The sequence below is a fragment of the Vipera ursinii genome (assembly GCF_947247035.1).
Source record: "Vipera ursinii genome assembly, chromosome: 3".
NCBI classification, from domain to species: domain Eukaryota; kingdom Metazoa; phylum Chordata; class Lepidosauria; order Squamata; family Viperidae; genus Vipera; species Vipera ursinii.
Window position 1 is genome coordinate 30,471,833 of NC_139516.1, and position 18,941 is coordinate 30,490,773.

Here is an 18,941-nt window from a genome sequence, read left to right on the forward strand (position 1 = left end):
ATCTTAACATTTCTTAATATTTGTATTTTAGAGCCAACACTAGACTTCTATATTGTTTTGAGACTGTGGAGTGTTTTCATGCTTAACATTTTGTGTTTGCTGAGGTCCTTTACTTTAATCCCAAATTGAAAAGCCATTCCTCTTGAAATATTATTAGGACAGCAGCGTTTGTTTGAGTCCTATTTTACTTTAAATATTTAAAATTGCTTCTAGTATGGAAGACAAATTTCACTGCAAAATGACTGGGGAATATTTATTTTAGTCTGATATGAAAAGTGGTTTTTACAATTCCACAGCAATTTTCATTTTTCTTAGAAAATATAGGGGAAGATAGAGAGAGATGCAAGGAGACCTTACCTAGAGTCTGACCGGCGAGTACTCTCCCATTCTCCCCTATGACAGCAGCCCGTGCATGCCTTTCATTTGAATATTGTACAAATGCATAGCCTTTATGCACAGAGCAGCCCACCACTCTGCCATATTTAGAGAAGATGGTTTCTACATCTGACTTCTTGACCACTGCTGTGTTGAGGTTCCCAATGAAGACCCTGGAGTTGATGGACTTGGGATCATTCTTGTTTGTGATGTTACTTGTCTGTATTTTCAATGACATCTTGACACCTAAGTAAGCAAGATAATGAGGATCAGGAAGGCACTAATAACCTATGATAAGGTCCATCAATGGAGCCAATGGTGTACATATGAGCTTACTGCAAAGATCAGCCATTAAAAACTTGCAGAACACTAAGCAAATTTGAAACAATGTTTTATACACTGGTATAGTTTAAACAATGTAAATCCTGCAACAATTTAAAGCAACCTCACTTGGACTCTTGCAAAGGAGTGTATGATAATGGATCCTACGCTTCTATGCAATGTAAGTGGTTTTGACTGTATTTATGGCCCTCTTAGGCTGTATCCCACATCTATCAGTGGCACAAATATGTGTCAGCATCATCATTTTTTTGCAGTTTCCCCAGGCCATTGGTTTCATCTCATCTCAAGCCCATTAGTGAAAGAGGTTTAAGTTGTCCTTAGTTGTCCTTGTTAAAGTTTTGTTTTCCTGTTAATGCTGGTGGCATCCTATGACAGTCACAAATCCATTACACTGGAAGTCAGACAATTTCAGGTGACAAGTAGTGGCATTACAGAGACGCTTACTGCCCATTTAAGGCTGATATGAGCATCCACCCTCTGCATGGTTTTTTGTCAGTCTCATCTATTGCCTTTCTGCTGATGTTTCTCTAAAAAACTTAAACACAGCAGCCCCTGTACCAGTGTTACATGGATATGCACAGCAATGCTAGAGATAAGGAACATTGGTTCACATTGGGTTCTTAGATACAGAGACAATTTGTCCCTCATGCCATCACTTTGCTGATCACCTAATTCTCACAGTACTGTCTTATATCTAAGCATATTTACACATGTAGTATAATGGTAGTACTACTACCCCATCTCTTATTAGTATCATTATTATAATTATGGTATTATTATTCTGTTGTTTTGCATGTACACTGAGAGCTACTACATCAGAAACAAATTCCTTGTGCGTCTAATCACACTTGGCCAAGTAAAATAAAGTATTCTCTGCTGCCCCTACTCTAATTGAATGCAAATAGCTCTCTATCACAAGCAGTACAATATGAAATGTCCTGTCCAGAATAATAGAAATAGTCTGTGGTTGGCAAATTTAAATTGTCTACCTGAATTGTATAACAATGCAAACCTCTTAGCAGTGCTACAAATTCTTTCACTTTGTGATTCTTCTTAGTTTAGTGCGAAGATGGACTAGTAAATTACTGGAATGACAGGACCAATTCCCACTGACACCTGAATAAAACACAGAAGAATCTGAAAGTTGGCATTTGTTTCCTATATAAATGAATGAGAGAAATTCTAAAGAAATGTGCTGTTTGGGGCTCAATGCCTCTTATCACCCCCACTTTATTTAGTTATTTTAAAATAGTTATATAATTGCCTAGAATAACAATGCCGATGGTGCTCAAAACTATAAAAATAATGAAGCCCCAATCCATTGGAATAAAACTCAATAAAAACTCTATGGAAAACTCTATAAAAACTCATTGCACTCAGGGTGGCACTTGTCTGTTTATCCAGAGACCCTCTTACTGCTTGGTTTATGGTAGCATGATGTGGGAAAAAAACAAACAGGAAGGGGCTTAAAGATGAAGGACAGTCTAACTAATCCCATTGCTGTGGTAGTATTTTGATTAGCAGCTTTCCCCCATTGGTTATTTAAGTTCAGAAGAGGACAATGAGGTGGAGGATTCAACCAGTTTCTTTGCCTATCACACTACATAGGCATAATCCAGATGGCACATTTGGTAATGACTTAGGGGCAGGAATCACAAGTGGAAGCAGAAAACTGCATGCTAGTACAGTTTTCTGTTGACTCAAGCAGTGGGTGGAAAGCTCTATGATATTCTGTAATTAATCATTTAGGACTTTCAATAAGGAAAGCTGTGAACATTTATGCATGTTCTCCTTAGTAGCTTTGTGTTATATTTTAAGGACATAAATACTGAATTTGTGAATTGATTTCTCTCCATCCTGCAATCAAAGCTTCTTCACTCATCTCAAATAGCCACCTATAAACCCCTCCCCCTTTTAAAATCATGCTGGAAAAAAATGCCTTCTTCCAAACAGGACTGTCAAGATTTATTGGGGAAAGACAAGGTTAACAACAATTAACATATGTTCCTATGGCACATGTACACCATTGGAAATATGAACATGAGATATGCAACAACAGGATGATGAAGAAAACTGAATCTATTAGTAACACATATTTTGAGCATGGCAACATCATTCAGAAAAGAGCCCAATACATAAATGCAATTACTTCCTTTCTTGGTGTCTTTATTGCTAAATAAGAATTTGCTATATACTATATAGGTTTGTTAAGGTACTAGTGGAAATTCAGGGTGCATCTTTGAGAGGTGGGATAGGAAAAAGATGACCACATTTCTTTCTTCTTGAAATTACCTCTTTTCCCTGCCTTTCCACAAGTTTCCTTTATTAAAGTTTCTTTCTTTCTTTTTTTTAAATAAATCTTTATTTACATTTCGTGTTAAAAACACACCATACACCGACAAAGACAAAAAAACCATTTACAATATACAAAAAACGAAGAAATCAAAAAATTGAAAACCATTTCAAAAATTTCACATTATATCTACTTCTAAACTAACAATTATATTCCACTCATTAAGTCTCTTATAACCATCCAATTCCAAAGCTTATTCATTAACAAAGGCTATATCACTTCATTTTTGACCACCCTCCAAGCCACCCTCATTTCTTTAATCTTTTATCCATCCAAATATACCATTTATTCCATGATAGAAATGCTGGTGTCTCTTCTTTACCCTTCAACTTCTTGGTCAATGTGTCTGCTTCTGCACAATCAAGTATTCTCCTAATTATAACTTCATCCGGCGGGGTATGATTTGCCTTCCAAAATTGAGCATACCCCATCCATGCCGCCGTTAAGATATGTAAAACCAAATACCATATTTCCTTCTTAATATTTCCAGGCCTGGAGCCAAGCAGATTCTTCCTTGTTGCATTGAGGAAGAAATTGTTTTAACTATTTCAATTTCTCTTGTCTAAATATAGCCAGTTCCAAGGAGCAAATTTTATAGGCTAAGGACCAAGGAGGCTTGCAGCATTCTTTCAGTCTACCTCCATCTACATTCATTTATAGATTAAGAAGCAGCATCTTCTTGCTGCTCTTCATTGCACCCTGTCCTTCCTGGGCATTTGCCATGTTTGCTCAAGCAATTCTGCCCTCTAGCAAGAGTCACCTGCCTACAATTTTGATTATAAACCATCTTAAAGAGGTGGACGAACACTGTTTTAATATAGGGAGCAGTGCTAGACTTGGAATACCACCGAGCAAATCAGATTCACCTTTCCCATTGTTCTCATGCTTTATAAATGATTCATGCCCCAGAGCAATCCAGATGGATTTGCACTCTGAGGATGCAATTTGAACAGAATATAGAGCCAGACTTCATATTTCACTCCTCGTGATGTCTCAGGCCCCTGTTAGTAATTCTAAAAATCAAGACTCATGAAACAAGAACCTGAATACTCATTTGTTCCAGAGAGCCCATTAGTCATTCTGGTTGGAATCCTTTATTCATAGTAAGAGTGACTGGGGCATGTACGTGCGCAAGTACTGATGATGTATGGTGAATGCTTGTAATGGAATAGTAATATTAACCACCTCTTATTAAAATGACTTCAAGGGAGACTAGTTCTGAAAGTAGTTATATGGAATCAGACTAGAATATTTACATTAACTTTATTTAATATGATTTTGCTTGTGTATATAATGGGGTACGACTATTTAGAAAGATTGTGTCTTCTGCTAAAAGTTGTTAGCTGGAAATCACTCCAAAAAGATTGACTCATTTTGCACCCATCTCTCTCCCTAAGCTTTTTTCAATATATCCTTTTAAAAACATTCTAAGTTGCTGATCTGATTTAGTTCCTTTCAGGACGCAAAGAATTAGATCCTCTTCTTTCTCCAAATTGGGAGCACAGTGCCTTGCGTGGTTGGGATTCTGGGTTGGAGGTTAAGACTTGAGTGTTGCTGTGGGATGGGGGTTGAGCTCCTGTCCTTCTCTCCGGCTCCGACTGGGCATCCCCAAGGTGATGGTGATGTCACTGGCTATTCCTTTCCTTCTGGAAGCACCTCGGTGCTTTTAACACAAGTGCAATGCAATCTCCATATTAAGATTCAAATTGTTGCCCTGAATTTATTGCAGGATAAGAAAGGCATAAACATGTTACCAGTAGTTCCAACTTTAAAGCTATGCAATTTCAGCCTTTCTAAGTCCAGCTGGACTCTTGGTAACTACATTGTTTCCTTGGTGACAGTATGACAGGGTTTGCTGTTTTCTATTTCTAGGATATTTTACAATTTCTCCAGAAATTTCCTGGTGGTTCCCCACTGAGATTTTATCCAGACCTGATCCTCCATAGCTTTTCTGAGACCAGGCAATATGATCTGCAGTGAATTTAGCTGTAGAATCCCCTATAACTGAGAACACGGCAGCTATATTCCTTTTCACAAAGTAAAACAAGACAAAAATCTTAATTTAGTCTTTACCCATCAAATTAAGTGACTATAGCTCTTTCCAACAGAAGACATCTTGAGTTGCCTGCCTGCAATGCAACTACTGAAAATGGGAAGAAAAAAAAAGACAGCAATTCAAATTTGGCACTATAAACTTGACTTGATACACGAAGATTCAAAGGAAGACAGATTCTTAAGAGAAGTTCTCCAAGCCTCCATGCCTTTCAGAAATACATAAGCTGTTAGGCCACAACAAAATAACGTATTGCCATTGGCTATGCTAGATAGGGTTAGAATCATAGAGTCATAAGGCTGGAAGGGACCTTGGAGGTCTTTTAGTCTGAACTTCCTGCCCATGGCAGGAGATGTTAGATCATCCCAGACAAATGTTTGTCCCATCCTTTCTTGAAAACTTCCAGCAATGGTGCACCTGCAACTTTGGCAAGCAAGCTGTTCCATTGATTAATTGCTTAAACTGTCAGGAAGTTTCTCCTTAGTTATAGGATGGGTCTCTCTTTAATGAGCTTCCACCTGTTGCTTCTTGTCAGGAGCTGTGGAAAATAAATCAACCCCCACCTCTCTGTGGCAGCCCCTCATGTACTAGAAGACAGCTATCATCTCTCTCTTAATTCTTCTCTTTATTAGGCTAGACATATGGTTTCCTGTGATTTATCCTACAGACCCTTTATCATCTTAGTTGCTCTTCTCTGCACTCTTTCTAGGGTCTCGGCATATTTTTTGTATCGTGGTGACCAGAGTTAATTTAAGGGTTAATTTTTTTAAAAAATGTGATGACCAGGGTTAATGGAGTTTGAAATCCCTTAAAAATTTGCTTTATCCTGGTATCAGTTTTGTTCCCTTGTCCATAAATCTCAAGCTCTTCCCATTTTATTTCTGATGAATAAAAACTTGCCAAACAAAATTCTTGCATGCCTCTATTAAAAGACAAATATGGATATGGTGCTGTTTTCTTTTCTGCCTGTTTACTGCATGGGATCCTTTTCACAAAATGCTGGTGTACAATGCCACGTTCTTCTAAGGTTTCCATCTGAACAATGAGTTAGCAATAAATCCAGCATCTGATAAGCTTTCCTTCTTTCTTGTCATCCCAATTCTTTTAACAAGACGAAAGAAAAGAGTGGAATGGAGTGAGTTATTTTTCACTCCAGAGTATCAGTTTACACTGAGGTTTGGCTTGATTGATTGCAAACACCTTCTGGACACTTGTTAAAAGCCTAAGAGACTGTGCTAGTTTCCACTCCACATTCAATAAATTATAGTTTGTCTTAGCAAAAACATTAACTTGTTTCTGTGAGCAAATGGAGAAACTGTATGCTTAACCACATAATGGCATCTGAAAACCAAGAGTCCATCATTAGAAAATAGAACTCACTCATTCATGGTAAAATTCATTGCTGGAGAGAAAACACTGTTTACAAATACTGGGTTAAAGCCATACAAATGTTTGATTCAGCCTAAATAATGCATAATGTTGTGTTTTAGAAGGATGTTATTACTTTTCATACTACTTTATTATTTTTCCTGTTGCCATTATTGTCATACTAATTAGTAATTTAATAATCATCAGGTAAGCTTAAGAGAAGCAGATTGATGGTTTTGCTGTGAAGATGATGCGCTGAAGGTAGTATACCATGAAGGCTTACTGAGTACTGGAGACACCAAACTGGCCTATAAGAAAGACAAATGAAGAATAGGACGGAGACATGGCAAGGCAAAGTATTACACTGCCAGTACATTTGAAAAAAAAATAGCAGGCAAAGCAGATAATCATAAAAGCAAGAAAATTAAAAAAACAACAACAGAAGGGTTGGATTCCTGCTGCAAAAGACCAGGTCTTAAGAACTAATTTTTACAAAGCCAGAATTGAGAAGACAGCAACAGATAGCAAATGTGATCTTTGTAAAGAAGCTGAAGAAAGCATGAACTACCTAGTTAGCTGCTGCAAGTAGATCACACAGATTGAGTATAAACAATGGTATGACAAATTAGCAACAATGGTGCATTGGAATATTTGCAAGAAATAGCACTTGCCTAGAAACAAGAACTGGTGGGTCCACAAAATTGACAAAGTAATACAAAATGAAAAAGCTAAAGGGTACTGAACCTTTAGAATTGAAAGAGACAAACATAGTACCAAAGCATCTGGAGCATCACTTGAGTACATTGGCACTGACAAAATCACCACTCAATTGCAAAAGGCAGCTTTACATGGAACAGCTTACATCCTGCGATGATGTCTTTAACACTATCAACAACAACATCTGTCTATCCCAGATTGTTGGGAAGGATTCAATAGGTAGATAAAAAGTGTCAAATCCACTCTATATATTTGTGCAACCAACTATAATTTATTAAGTACCGCCCAACTCCCAACAACTCCAGGCAGCTTATAATTGTTGAAGCATTTTAAAACAAAGAATTATAGAAAACACATATGCACACACATAAAACATCACAAGATAGAATAACAACAATGGCAAATAAACTCAGAAGGGAAGAGGGAAAAAAGGGACATCAGTCATCTCTGTAATGTACTGAGACTGGAAAGGAGTCCAACAAACCTTGATTTTAACACTTTGCTGACAATAGATATAACAATGAAAGCCACTGTTACTTTCTTAAGTATGATAGCATAAGACAATATAAAAATGTAGTTGGATTAACTCAAAAGCCATCTAGTCCAACATTTGTATCTCACAGCACCCAACCAGCTGAATTCAGGAAACCCATGGGCATGGAAAATCTGTGATTTGCCATTGTCCACAGTTACTCCTTAGCATTATGATATACCATATGTATGATTCAGGAGACAGTATACACATCAGGACTAATCATCAGAATAGAACAATGGATTTGTTTAGTTCCCCCTTAAAGTCATTCAAATGGATTTATCAACATATCTGATGGAAATGAATTACTCTGTAAAGTATTTCCTTTTATTGGCCATTCATCTGCCTGCATTTAGTTTAGATAGATTAATTCATTTTCTATGTGTGTGAGGAAATCTCTAATTAGAGTTACATACCATACCTGCTTTTATATACCTCTGTCTTGCCTCTTTTTACCTATCCAAACTGAATACCTCACTCACTGCAATCTGTACATCTAGGGGAGCTTCTCAAATTCCTTAATCATGTTGATTTGTCTTTATTTGTCTTTATATACGTGGAACTGGATTGAGCTGAAGGAAGGATGTACAAGACCAATGTTATAAGCTAAAAGGAAAACTGTCCTAGATCTTTCACAAAAGGTTGGATTTTAGCACATATTTTACAAAGAAGTGCATCTTAATTAATTGCCCTGTAAACCGCCCTGAGTCCTACGGGAATAGGGCGGTATATAAGTTAAATAAAATAAATAAATAAATAAATAAATAAATAAATAAATCTTGGGAAAATGCTATACTTAATATTGGCATTCTTATTTCTGTGTTGCCATGCACCACAGCATACTCTTTGGCTGGCCACTACCATATATATTTTGTTTACAGCTTCGGTCAATTGATATGATCAGAAGTGTATGTGGTTTTGTGTTTGTGTATGTGTATCATCTGTGATTGAACATGCCGCAGAAATGTTACCTAGGAGCTAAGTTATATTTTATTCACAAAATTAGATTTTTTTAAATTGATCTTGCAGCCAACTGTCAATCACCAGGTAATGAACCACTGCAATGGGAAGAGAAAAGAAGGCCAACATTAACAAGCAACTTCATAGGAGTATGAAGAACCAAACAAATTGAGGATGGACTGAGCAAGGGGTAGAAACAGATTGATATTTCTGATTCTTCCCTTGCTATTAATTATTGACTATTTTCAGATTTAAATCTGAAATTGAGTGTCTTTCTTGTGAGAGTAATTCATTCATTATTTATTTATTAGATAGCTTTATATAGCTGCTCATCTACCAGAAGGAACTCTGGGTGAAAAACCAAAATTAAAAAAACAATAAACTTTATGAAGATCCTGTCACCTCTCAGGAATCCTTTCTGGACACACAAAATTCAACAGCACAAGGACTCTGTCCATTTCCTCAGGAATAACCAGATTGAACTCAGCACAGATGAGTCTAAAACATATGAAGAACAGTTGCAGGAATTGGGTATGTCTAGTCTAGAGAAAAGAAGGACTAGGGGTGACATGATAGTAGTGTTACAATATTTGAGGGACTGCCACAAAGAACGGGGTGTCAACTTATTTTTCAATGCACTAGAAGGCAAGACAAGACACAATGGATGGAAACTAACCAAGGAGAGAAGCAATGTAGAACTAAGGAGAACAGTGAGAACAATAAACCAGTGGAATGGCTTGCCTTCAGAAGTTGTGGGTGCTCCATCACTGGAGGCTTCTAAAAAGAGACTGGAATGGTATAGGGTCTGCTACTTGAGCAGGGGATTGGACTAGAAGACCTCCAAAGTCTCTTCCAACTCTGTTATTCTGTTATCCAAATAACTGGACAAGAATCAGTCCTAGCACAGCCAGAGTTTAACTCTGACCAGATCCAAATGACCTTATCAACACAAATAGGGTTGTTGTGCAGCTATCTAGGATGCAGTAAAGGCAGAGCACTAAATATATTTTGCTGCCCTTATCATTTATTAAGATAATCCTTAGTACAGACTTGTATCTGTGCTCAGTCAGAATTGCTCTTTGTCTTCTTCTAGTGGTGCTCTAGGCAGTCCTTGCTTATTTCATCTCTTAGAACTGCTCCAAAAACCATAGGACCCTTCAGGATCCACATGGACAGAGAGGCTGCATAGACATGATCTGATCCAAGGCTGCCATCACTGCTTATCACAAGCAATGACCAATTGAATCTTCTTCCCTGCAATTGAGTCATCCAATAATATACCACAACTCCAGATCCTATCACCATTGCTCATTTAATGAAAACATTAAAGTAAAATAGTCCTGCCCATCAATCCCAAAGACGCTTTTTCCAAAAGGCAACCAAGAAAAGTTAGCCAAGAAAGTCTAGTTGCCTTTTGGAAAAAGTACCTTTGGGACATCCATGTCCTAGAGAATCTCCACAGCCATCCTATCCATCAGATTCCCCCGGCCCCTTTCCCACCCAATTCCTTGAGTTAATAAGGACTCACAGAAAACAACATCTGTGCATATATCAAGAATGCAAAATTGGCAGGTGAGTCTTGCCAACTTGGCAACTTGTCAGCTGTATAATTAACTTATAATTGATCTTAGTTTCAATTATGGAAGTATGACCACTTCAGTAGATTAAGATCAGAGTTCATTATACATATAGGAATTACAAACAAGATTAAAATTACATTTCAACTAATTAGATGTTTCAACAGCACCACTAATTTAAATTGGCTTCCTGCATGCTTGTAGTACAGAGTTCAGGGCATGGTGAAAGCATCTGTGGGTTTTCTATTAGACTGAAGGTGTCATTATTACACTGGGAATGTGCAGTGGGAGACACACACAGGCTCAGCTTTTTATCAGTTCTGGATTGGTCTCCAACGCTCACCTGGTTCTTGAAATCTCCCACATGTGAGACATACAAATTAAGAAATAAATATGTGTTACTGTGTGATCCTTGTTTCTTTCACCTTTTCAGTTTATGAGCCTGATATTAATTCTTCCTTGCTTTCAGTGGTTGAGGAATTTTTCAGATCTGAAGTATAGCAAATAGCGCTGAATTGTGACTGACAAGTTTCCAGAAGAAATAGGCAGATATAGTTGCTTTTCCACTTATAAGAAAGCAATAATTATTATTCCATGAAGTCATCTCAATAGGTATGACCAATGCCTAGGAAAGCAATAATGAATTTCTTTGCCAGATGATTGGCTGATTATTTATTTGGATGTTAAAATATGTCCACAACAGCAATATTAGAACTACAGTACCCTAAAAGAGGGAATCAGATTAAAATATGTAATTTAAAATTAATAGTGGTCTTATTGTATAAAATTGTTTTTAATTTTCTTCATGCCAAATGTGATAAGCATAACAAACATGGGTTAATTGTGGATTTGAGTAAGGATAAAACAGATTTATTCTCCTCAATTAGCTGGGCTTATATTGCACACATTTGAACCTAACATGTTATCTACAGAACAACAAACATCCCATGAATCTAACATGCTTTTTAGACAATAACAACAAACCTCCTATTTCAAAACCACCTGGAACAACACAAAGAGAAACAGAGAGAGATCAAAATAGAACAAATTTATTCTGTATTCTGTATTCCTAAAATAATCAGAGCATATGAAACAGGAAGAAGTCAAGACAGTGAAAACTAGCAGCTTCTGATACAAGCTCCTGTGTTGTGACTAGACCAACACCCCCTGGCTGAGTCCCCAAATGTACCATTTAGAGGCAAAAAATTTCAGACCATATTCAATAAAGTGAAGAATGGGTTTGGAAGAGACCAAACATGATCTAGTTCAGCCTTCTGTTCTTCCAGTTTCTGGTCTGATGCCCTGAAAAGTCCACAAGCAGGACAAGACTAGAATAGCACATTCCTACATGTCAATCCCAGCAATTATTATATTAACTGCATTTGATTCCATTCCCCCTTTAAAGCCAGATAAGTAGGTAGTTTTTCATTGCATCTTCTGATAGTGGGAAGGAGTCTTTTCAGAAGGAACATAAAATATTAGTTAATACCAGTGCTTTTTTTGTAAAAGAAAAAGGTGCCGGAACTCACACGTCATACAACCTGCCTTGCCTACCCTACAAGGTTCCATCCAAAAAAGGTGCCGGAACTCCGTTCTGAGCATTCTACGAGAAAAAAAGCCCCGGTTAATACTATTAACTAAAAAACACTTTTGTCAATCAAACACATAAAAACAGAATTGTTATGTTGTGGGTTCTGGAGAGCAGGAAGGACGCCGAGACGATGAGTACAGCATGGCAGATCTTTATTCGGTGGAAGTGACTGTACTGGGGAATAGGGGTTACCTGCCCTCCTTTTATACCTGGCCAGGTGAGCAGCCGGCCAATTGGTTTGACCCTCTGTTTCACCTGGATACATAACAAGAATAATCAAAGGTTATGTCCAGTAATATAACGGAATAACAGAGTTGGAAGGGACCTTGGAGGCCTTCTAGTCCAACCCCCTACTCAAGCAGGAGATTCTATACCATTTCAGACAGGTAGTTATCCAATCTCTTCTTAAAAGCCTCCAGTGATAGAGCACCCATGACTTCTGAAGGCATTCATAATCAGTTTAAAACTTCTAAAGGTGTAATGATCAGAAGAACCCTATCTCAGTAGTTCAGTTGCTCGATTCCTTGCTGCCTTCTGTTTTTTCTCATCTATTTCAAAATCTGTCTGCTACTGAAAGAATCTATGGAGACATTGTGAATGACATCAACTGGTACTGCAGAGTGATCTTTACCTACATTTAAATTTTGCCCCCCTCCATTTTCTTCCCACAACAGCTACCTTGTAAAATAGATTGAGGTGTGAGAGAGTAATTAGCTTAAAGTCACCCAGTGAATTTCTACAAGACAGGGTAGATTTTAAACCTGGGTTTCCTTAGTCTAGCCCAGGGCTGTCAAACTGCTGGCCCACAGACCGGATGTGTAACACCAAAACCACGCCCACCCCATTGCCGGCAATGGGAAAAAAGTCGCGATATGTCGCAATACATCACGTGACATCGCGAGTTTGACACCCGTGGTCTAGTCCAATATATATATATATTTAATCCCATTTATATCCCGCCCTTCTCTGAAGACTCAGGGCGGCTTACAATCTAAGAAGCACAAATCAATGTGCTTAACAATAGCCTTCATTCTATGTATACGCCTGTTTATTAGGGCTTTCGGAGGCCCCCCAAGTGGCATTTTTACAAAGTCAGCTTATTGCCCTCAACAATCTGGGTCCTCATTTTACCTACCTCGGAAGGATGGAAGGCTGAGTCAACCTTGAGCCTGGTGGGACTCGAACCTGCATTAATTGCAGGCAGCTGGTGTTACTTAAGGAGGCATTAGCCCACTGCTCCACCAAGGCTTAAAGCCTTCAAAGGGTTAAGTATAGAATAAATGTCTATATTCAGAGACTGAATATCAAATGCTGTCAACTAAAGTCTTGTTTATAAACTTTTCAAAGGTTTAAGAATTATGTCCATTTCTGGTACTAAATGGACATTATACACAGCCCAACAAGATAATATTTCTAGTGTGGTATGACTTGGTTTGCAGCTAACAAGCAGGCAGAGGAAATCAGTAACTCAGAATCAAAGACGTATTGATGTCCAAGCAAAGTCAAGATTCCAGATTATAGACAGGAAAGTAGGAATGGAATTGAACAGTGTTGAAAGACAACAGAGTTTGATCCCACAAGAACTTTAACAAGATTGCCAAGTTAAGGAAGATTTGGCAGAAGACTAATCAAAGAGAGAAGCAACCTAGAACTAAGAAGAAATTTCCTGACTGTTAGCACAATTAATGTGGAACAACTTGCCTCCAGAAGTTGTGAATGCTCAAACACTGGAATTTTTAAAGAAGAGACTGGACAACCATTTGCCTGAAATGGTATGGGGTCTCTTCCAACTCTATTATTCTATTCTATTCTATTCTATTCTATTCTATTCTATTCTATTCTATTCTATTCTATTCTATTCTATTCTATTCTATTCTATTCTATTCTATTCTATTCTATTCTATTCTGGAAGAAATCTGGAGGTGACTTAACATGTGTATATAAATGTATAAATAGGGACATAGAAAATAAAGTTGTGTGACGAGTTAGCATAACCCATACAGATTTTTACCAACCACAGTATACTGTAAATCCTGCTTAGCATAATCTTGACACCCCCCCCCCCCAAAATCTTAATAGTGGGGAAAAAAGACTATTAATTTTCAAAATATTTTTCCCAGAATACATTATTTTAAAAGCTCCAGAATAGTTCATTAAGACTGATAGTGAGGCGGTCTATTGCCCTGTTATAAAATTAGGAGAAAAATTAAGTGCTTTTTATTTAACCAACATCTGGCATTGTTGTAGGCAAAATTTTCTTTGAGTGCTTTTACCAGAACAATTTAGATATAAGCATATACCCTGTGAAGATATATACCTTGGGCTAAATTTAGTAAACATGTTTCAGTATAGCTTCTTTGCTAGGCTTCAAATAATACTGTAGTTCTGTTGGATTAGTTCATTAACTGGGTGAAGGTAAGTTTTAAGGACACCTAAAACATTATTTTGACAAAACAAATGTCCTAGGACATTATTATTATGTGCCTTACAAACACATGATGCCCTGCATTGCAAAAATATTGGGTCCCAAAGTAATCTCGACAGATGCATCCCAGATAGCTAAAGGGTAATAAACAGACCTAAAGTCATTAAAACTTCTCCTCAGCCCTTTTGAATTTTGTCACAAGAAGGAAAGGTGGGAAAGATGAGAATGTTGGCTGAATATTCAAAATGCTTCAGGGTATATCTATCCCAAATGATTTTATAAAACATTGGTCCTCCATTTATTTCTTTATTTCTACATTTTTGTTTGGCTTGGATGTTAGGGAAGATCAATTTTTTAAATAAAAACTCTTAAGTGATTTTAAAAAATTCTCAGTTTGATGTCAGTATTCAAGACCACCTTCGTTTAAGCTGCTCAGCAGCACTTTATCTGATCTACAAAGACATATAGAAGAAAAAAAAATCCTTTGCATGTGCTCTTGGGTCTCTGCTTTCATCTGTTTATTTCTTTTCAGTATAAATAGGATTGAAATGTCTCCATAAGTATAACCAGAAGACTCTGAGTTGGAATTTTCAGGCACATTGCTTGAAGCCAGAAGCAGTTAAACGTTTTCTTTGTAATACCGTAGACAATTTTCAGGCGTAGAAAATCGACCAGGATGCATAAGCATAGAAAGAGGATCAACTCACTAAGATTTATTGTATGATTTTTTTTGTCTGTTTCTTTCAAAAATATTTCATAGGTCACCCTTTTGCAGGACTGATTTCAGGCCTTTGTAGGTTTTCGTGCATAATAATATGAAACAACAAAATATAATAACATTTGGGAAATGAAGAAATAACAAAGAGAATAAAGCTTGAAACTGAGAGGTGTCAGCCTCTCTATATATGTCTTTCTATTGTTGGAGATTAAAGTTCAAAGACATCACATTGACAACAAATTTACATACTGTCAGGTGTGTGATTTTCCCAGTTGTACATAGGAATGTGAGAGTAGAAGGCTGAAATTGGTGAGTTGAACTGTAATGCGGAGGACTGATGTTGAGAATAATTTGGACCCCAAGAAAAATCAAATCATTTAGTACTAGATGAAATAAGACGAGATAGCTCACTGGAGGCACTGTTATTGCTACAACATTTCAAACTTAGTATTTTATAAGTTTACAATTATTTTTAATGAGCAGTCTAGATATAGTTTTTAATAATTTACAGAGGATGAGAGGAACAATCTATAGCTCAGAATGTCACCATCTTTGCCAAAAACATTTTGAACACATAGTGTAAAGGGAAGAGTCACTGGAAAAGATCCTGATGCTTGGAAAAAAGCTAAGGAGTTGAAGATGAAGCCATGAAAGATGAAACAGGCAAGAGCTTACAGAAGGAGTTGCTAACAAAAAAAAATCCTGTTAAAATGACATCTATCAACTCATAAATAGTCAAAAGTAACATGACTACTGAATCACAAGAATTGTTGAATATATTGTACTTCATCAGAATCTACATGCTATAAGAAATTGGGTTCAGGAAGAAGAACATTGATAAAGTATATCAGTAATGTTGATATTATTACACAAAACATGGAATAATTTGAAACTCAGAAAGTATTTCATGCTCTCCTGGGATGTTTCATAACAGTTGCTGCATGAATGAAGTTGAGAATGTTCTCAAGTTACATAGTGTGGAGCCATCTCCAGGTTTGTCATTGCAAAAATTTTATAATGGCATTGAAACTTACTTGTTAATGAAATCTCCAACAAGGAGAACTTCTTAGAAGTTCCAATGAAGGCTTGTCCATTAATCATTTTACAGTGGAGGTGCTTCTTATTTGCATTTCTATATTTCCAATTTCAGGAAGGAAAAAAAAACTATGACCCACAGATGTTTTCTCAGTTTGACTATCAAAATGAATGTTGAGAACTAAGTTATACCAAGTCTTCATGGAGGATCTCTAAATTTATGTCCAGCTTGCATTCTGGGGATACTGTAGCTTACCACCCCTTGATAAATTGGCAGGGGAGTGGAGCTGCAAAGAACCATCTTAGTTTTGTTATACAGATGAATCTGCTTTCCTTAGTATTCTTTTTTCAGATGGAACTCTTCAGAAAAGATCTTAGCAAAGAAAGAGAGAGAGATCAGTGACTAAGTTTTCCCAGTCCTGGAAAAACGGGGTAAAATCAAAAGTCCAGCTCCACATAACACCTAAGAATAAGTTCTACTAAGTTCTTTTGGTCTCCATCTCCAATTTTTCCAGAGCTAGTTCTTCAAAGCAGTTTCCAATCCAAATGGAAGATCTATGACCCTGTTTCCATGCTAGAGGGCTGCTTTCAAAAGCTTTAGAACAGAACCAGGGGCACTTAAATTTCAATCTCCTCTTGCTCAGGAAGTTTGCTAATTGATTTTGGTTCAATACCTACCTCTTGATGAACCCATAGGCTTGTGGGAAGTAATAAAGAAAGGAAAATCATATCTATTTCTGGAAGAATATAATACAAATGCAATTGATGCAGAGACCAATGATGCAATTTTCAGCAAAATGTTGCAACCCCATTTACTCCATTCATAGCCCTGCTCTCCCCATGTTCTCTATTTCCAACACATAATTGACTGAACAATTAGGATTGGATGGTAAATGTCGACACAGTTGTGCTGGAGCCCCTAAATTATTTTTCAATTTGCCAACATGTGAATCAGAGAAGCCTTAAGCCAACATAAATATTATATTGCATTCCTTTGGGTTTGCTGGGAGTGTAAATCAAAGCTGTCAAGGGCTATCTGTTATGGGCGTGAAATATGACATAGACATAGATGTTGCATCATACTGCATCACCAATACAAAAAAGAGCACCTCTTTAAACTTAGAGTATGGATTAGATGCTATAATATCAATCAATCAGAATAGAGTTGGAAGGGACCTTGGAGGTCTTCTAGTCCAGCCCCCTGCTCAAGCAGGAGACCCTATATCAGGGGTGTCAAACTTGCAACATCATGTGATGTGTTGCGATGTATCCATTGCCGGCAATGGGGTGGGCGCGGTTTCGCTATGATGCATCCAGCCCCCGGGCCAGCAGTTTGACACCCCTGCCCTCTACTATTTCAGACAAGTGACTATCCAGTCTATTCTTAAAAACCTCTAGTGATGAAGCACCCACAACATTTGAAGGCAAGCTGTTCCACTGGTTAATTGTCCTCACTGTTAGGAAGTTTCTCCTTAATTCCAGGTTGCTTCTCTCCTTGATTAGTTTCCATCCATTATTTCCTGTCTTGCCTTCTGGTGCTTTGGAAAATAAATTGACCACCTCTTCCTTGTGGCAGCCTCTTAAATACTGGATAACTGCTATCATGCCCCACTAGTCCTTCTTTTGTCTAGACTGGCTATACCCAAATCCTGCAACCATTCTTCATATGTTTTAGTCTCCAGGCCTTTAATCATCTTAGTTGCTCTTCTTTGCAGTTTCCCCCCCAAAGTCTTAACATCTTTTCTGTAAAGTGGTGACCAAAACTGGATGCAGTATTCCAGGTGTGGCCTTACTAAGGATTTATAAAGTGGTACTAATACTTCACATGATTTTGATTCTATGTCTCTGTTTATACAACCCAGGATTGTATTAGCTTTTTCGGCTGCTGCTGCACACTGCTGGATCCTAGTCAAGTGATCATCCACTAGGACTCCAAGGTCCCTTTCACAGTTACTGTTTTTGAGCCAGCTCTCACCTAATCTGTACTTATACCTTTGATTTTTTCCTGCCTAAATATAAAACTTTGCTTTTCTCCACATTTAAATTCATTTTGTTCAAATTTGTCAAGATCTTCTGGGGTGTTGGCTATTCCTGCCAGCTTACTGTCATCTGCAAATTTGATGAGTTCCCCATCTATTCCCTCATCTAAGTCATTTATGAAGATATTCAAGATTACTGGGCCTAAGATAGAACCTTGTGGTATCCCACTGCTTACTTCCCTCCATGTAGATATATTACCATTAAGGACTACTTGTTGAGTACAGTTTGTCAGCCAGTTACAAATCCATCTGGTGGTGATGCTGTCTATCCCACATTTCCCTAGCTTGCCAAGAAGTAGGTTGTGGTCTGCTTTCTCAAATGCCTTGCTGAAGTCCTTGCTTACTATGTCCACAGCATTTCGATGTCACTTTGTCAAAGAATGAAATAAGATTGGTTTGGCATGATCTGTTTTTAACAAACCTGTGCTGGTTACTAATTATACTTTTATTTGTTTCTAGATGTTCACAGATCTGTTTTTTGATTATTTTTTCTAGTATCTTCCCAAGTATTGATGTTAGGCTGATTGGTTTGTAGTTTCCTGGGTCTGTTTTTTTTCCTTTTTTGAAGATGGGAACCACATCAGCTCTTTTCCAATCCTCTGGTAGTTCCCCAGTGCTTCAAGGTTTTTTAAAAGATATGATAACAATGGTTCTTAGATAACATCTGCCAGCTCCTTCAGAACTCTGGGATGTAAACCATCTGGTCCTGGTGATTTATATTCATCAAGATCAGACAGGTATTCTCTTACAATTTTCTTGCTTATTTTAATATTTATTTCTAGTCTGTCTTTTACAGTTATGTTTTTGATAGGTTTCTTTTTGTGTGAAGACTGATGCAAAGAATGAGTTAAGCAGC

At 37.4% G+C, this 18,941-nt stretch overlaps 2 protein-coding genes across 4 annotated transcripts in view; one reads left to right on the forward strand and one right to left on the reverse strand.

Moving 5' to 3' along the window:
- The window catches only part of PIGU (phosphatidylinositol glycan anchor biosynthesis class U), a gene marked incomplete at its 5' end in the record, with an annotated part of 662,778 nt that overhangs the window by 332,703 nt on the left and 311,134 nt on the right, over window positions 1–18,941 (forward strand). The gene's annotated exons all lie outside the window — the stretch shown is intronic.
- RALY (RALY heterogeneous nuclear ribonucleoprotein) overlaps window positions 1–18,941 on the reverse strand; it is a 280,907-nt gene that overhangs the window by 52,169 nt on the left and 209,797 nt on the right. For all 3 annotated transcript variants that reach the window (XM_083358249.1, XM_083358248.1, XM_083358250.1), the window contains one exon: window positions 358–621. In XM_083358249.1, coding sequence (XP_083214375.1) covers window positions 358–613 — 256 coding nt within the window. In that variant the 5' untranslated portion in view covers window positions 614–621. The remainder of the gene's footprint in view (window positions 1–357; window positions 622–18,941) is intronic.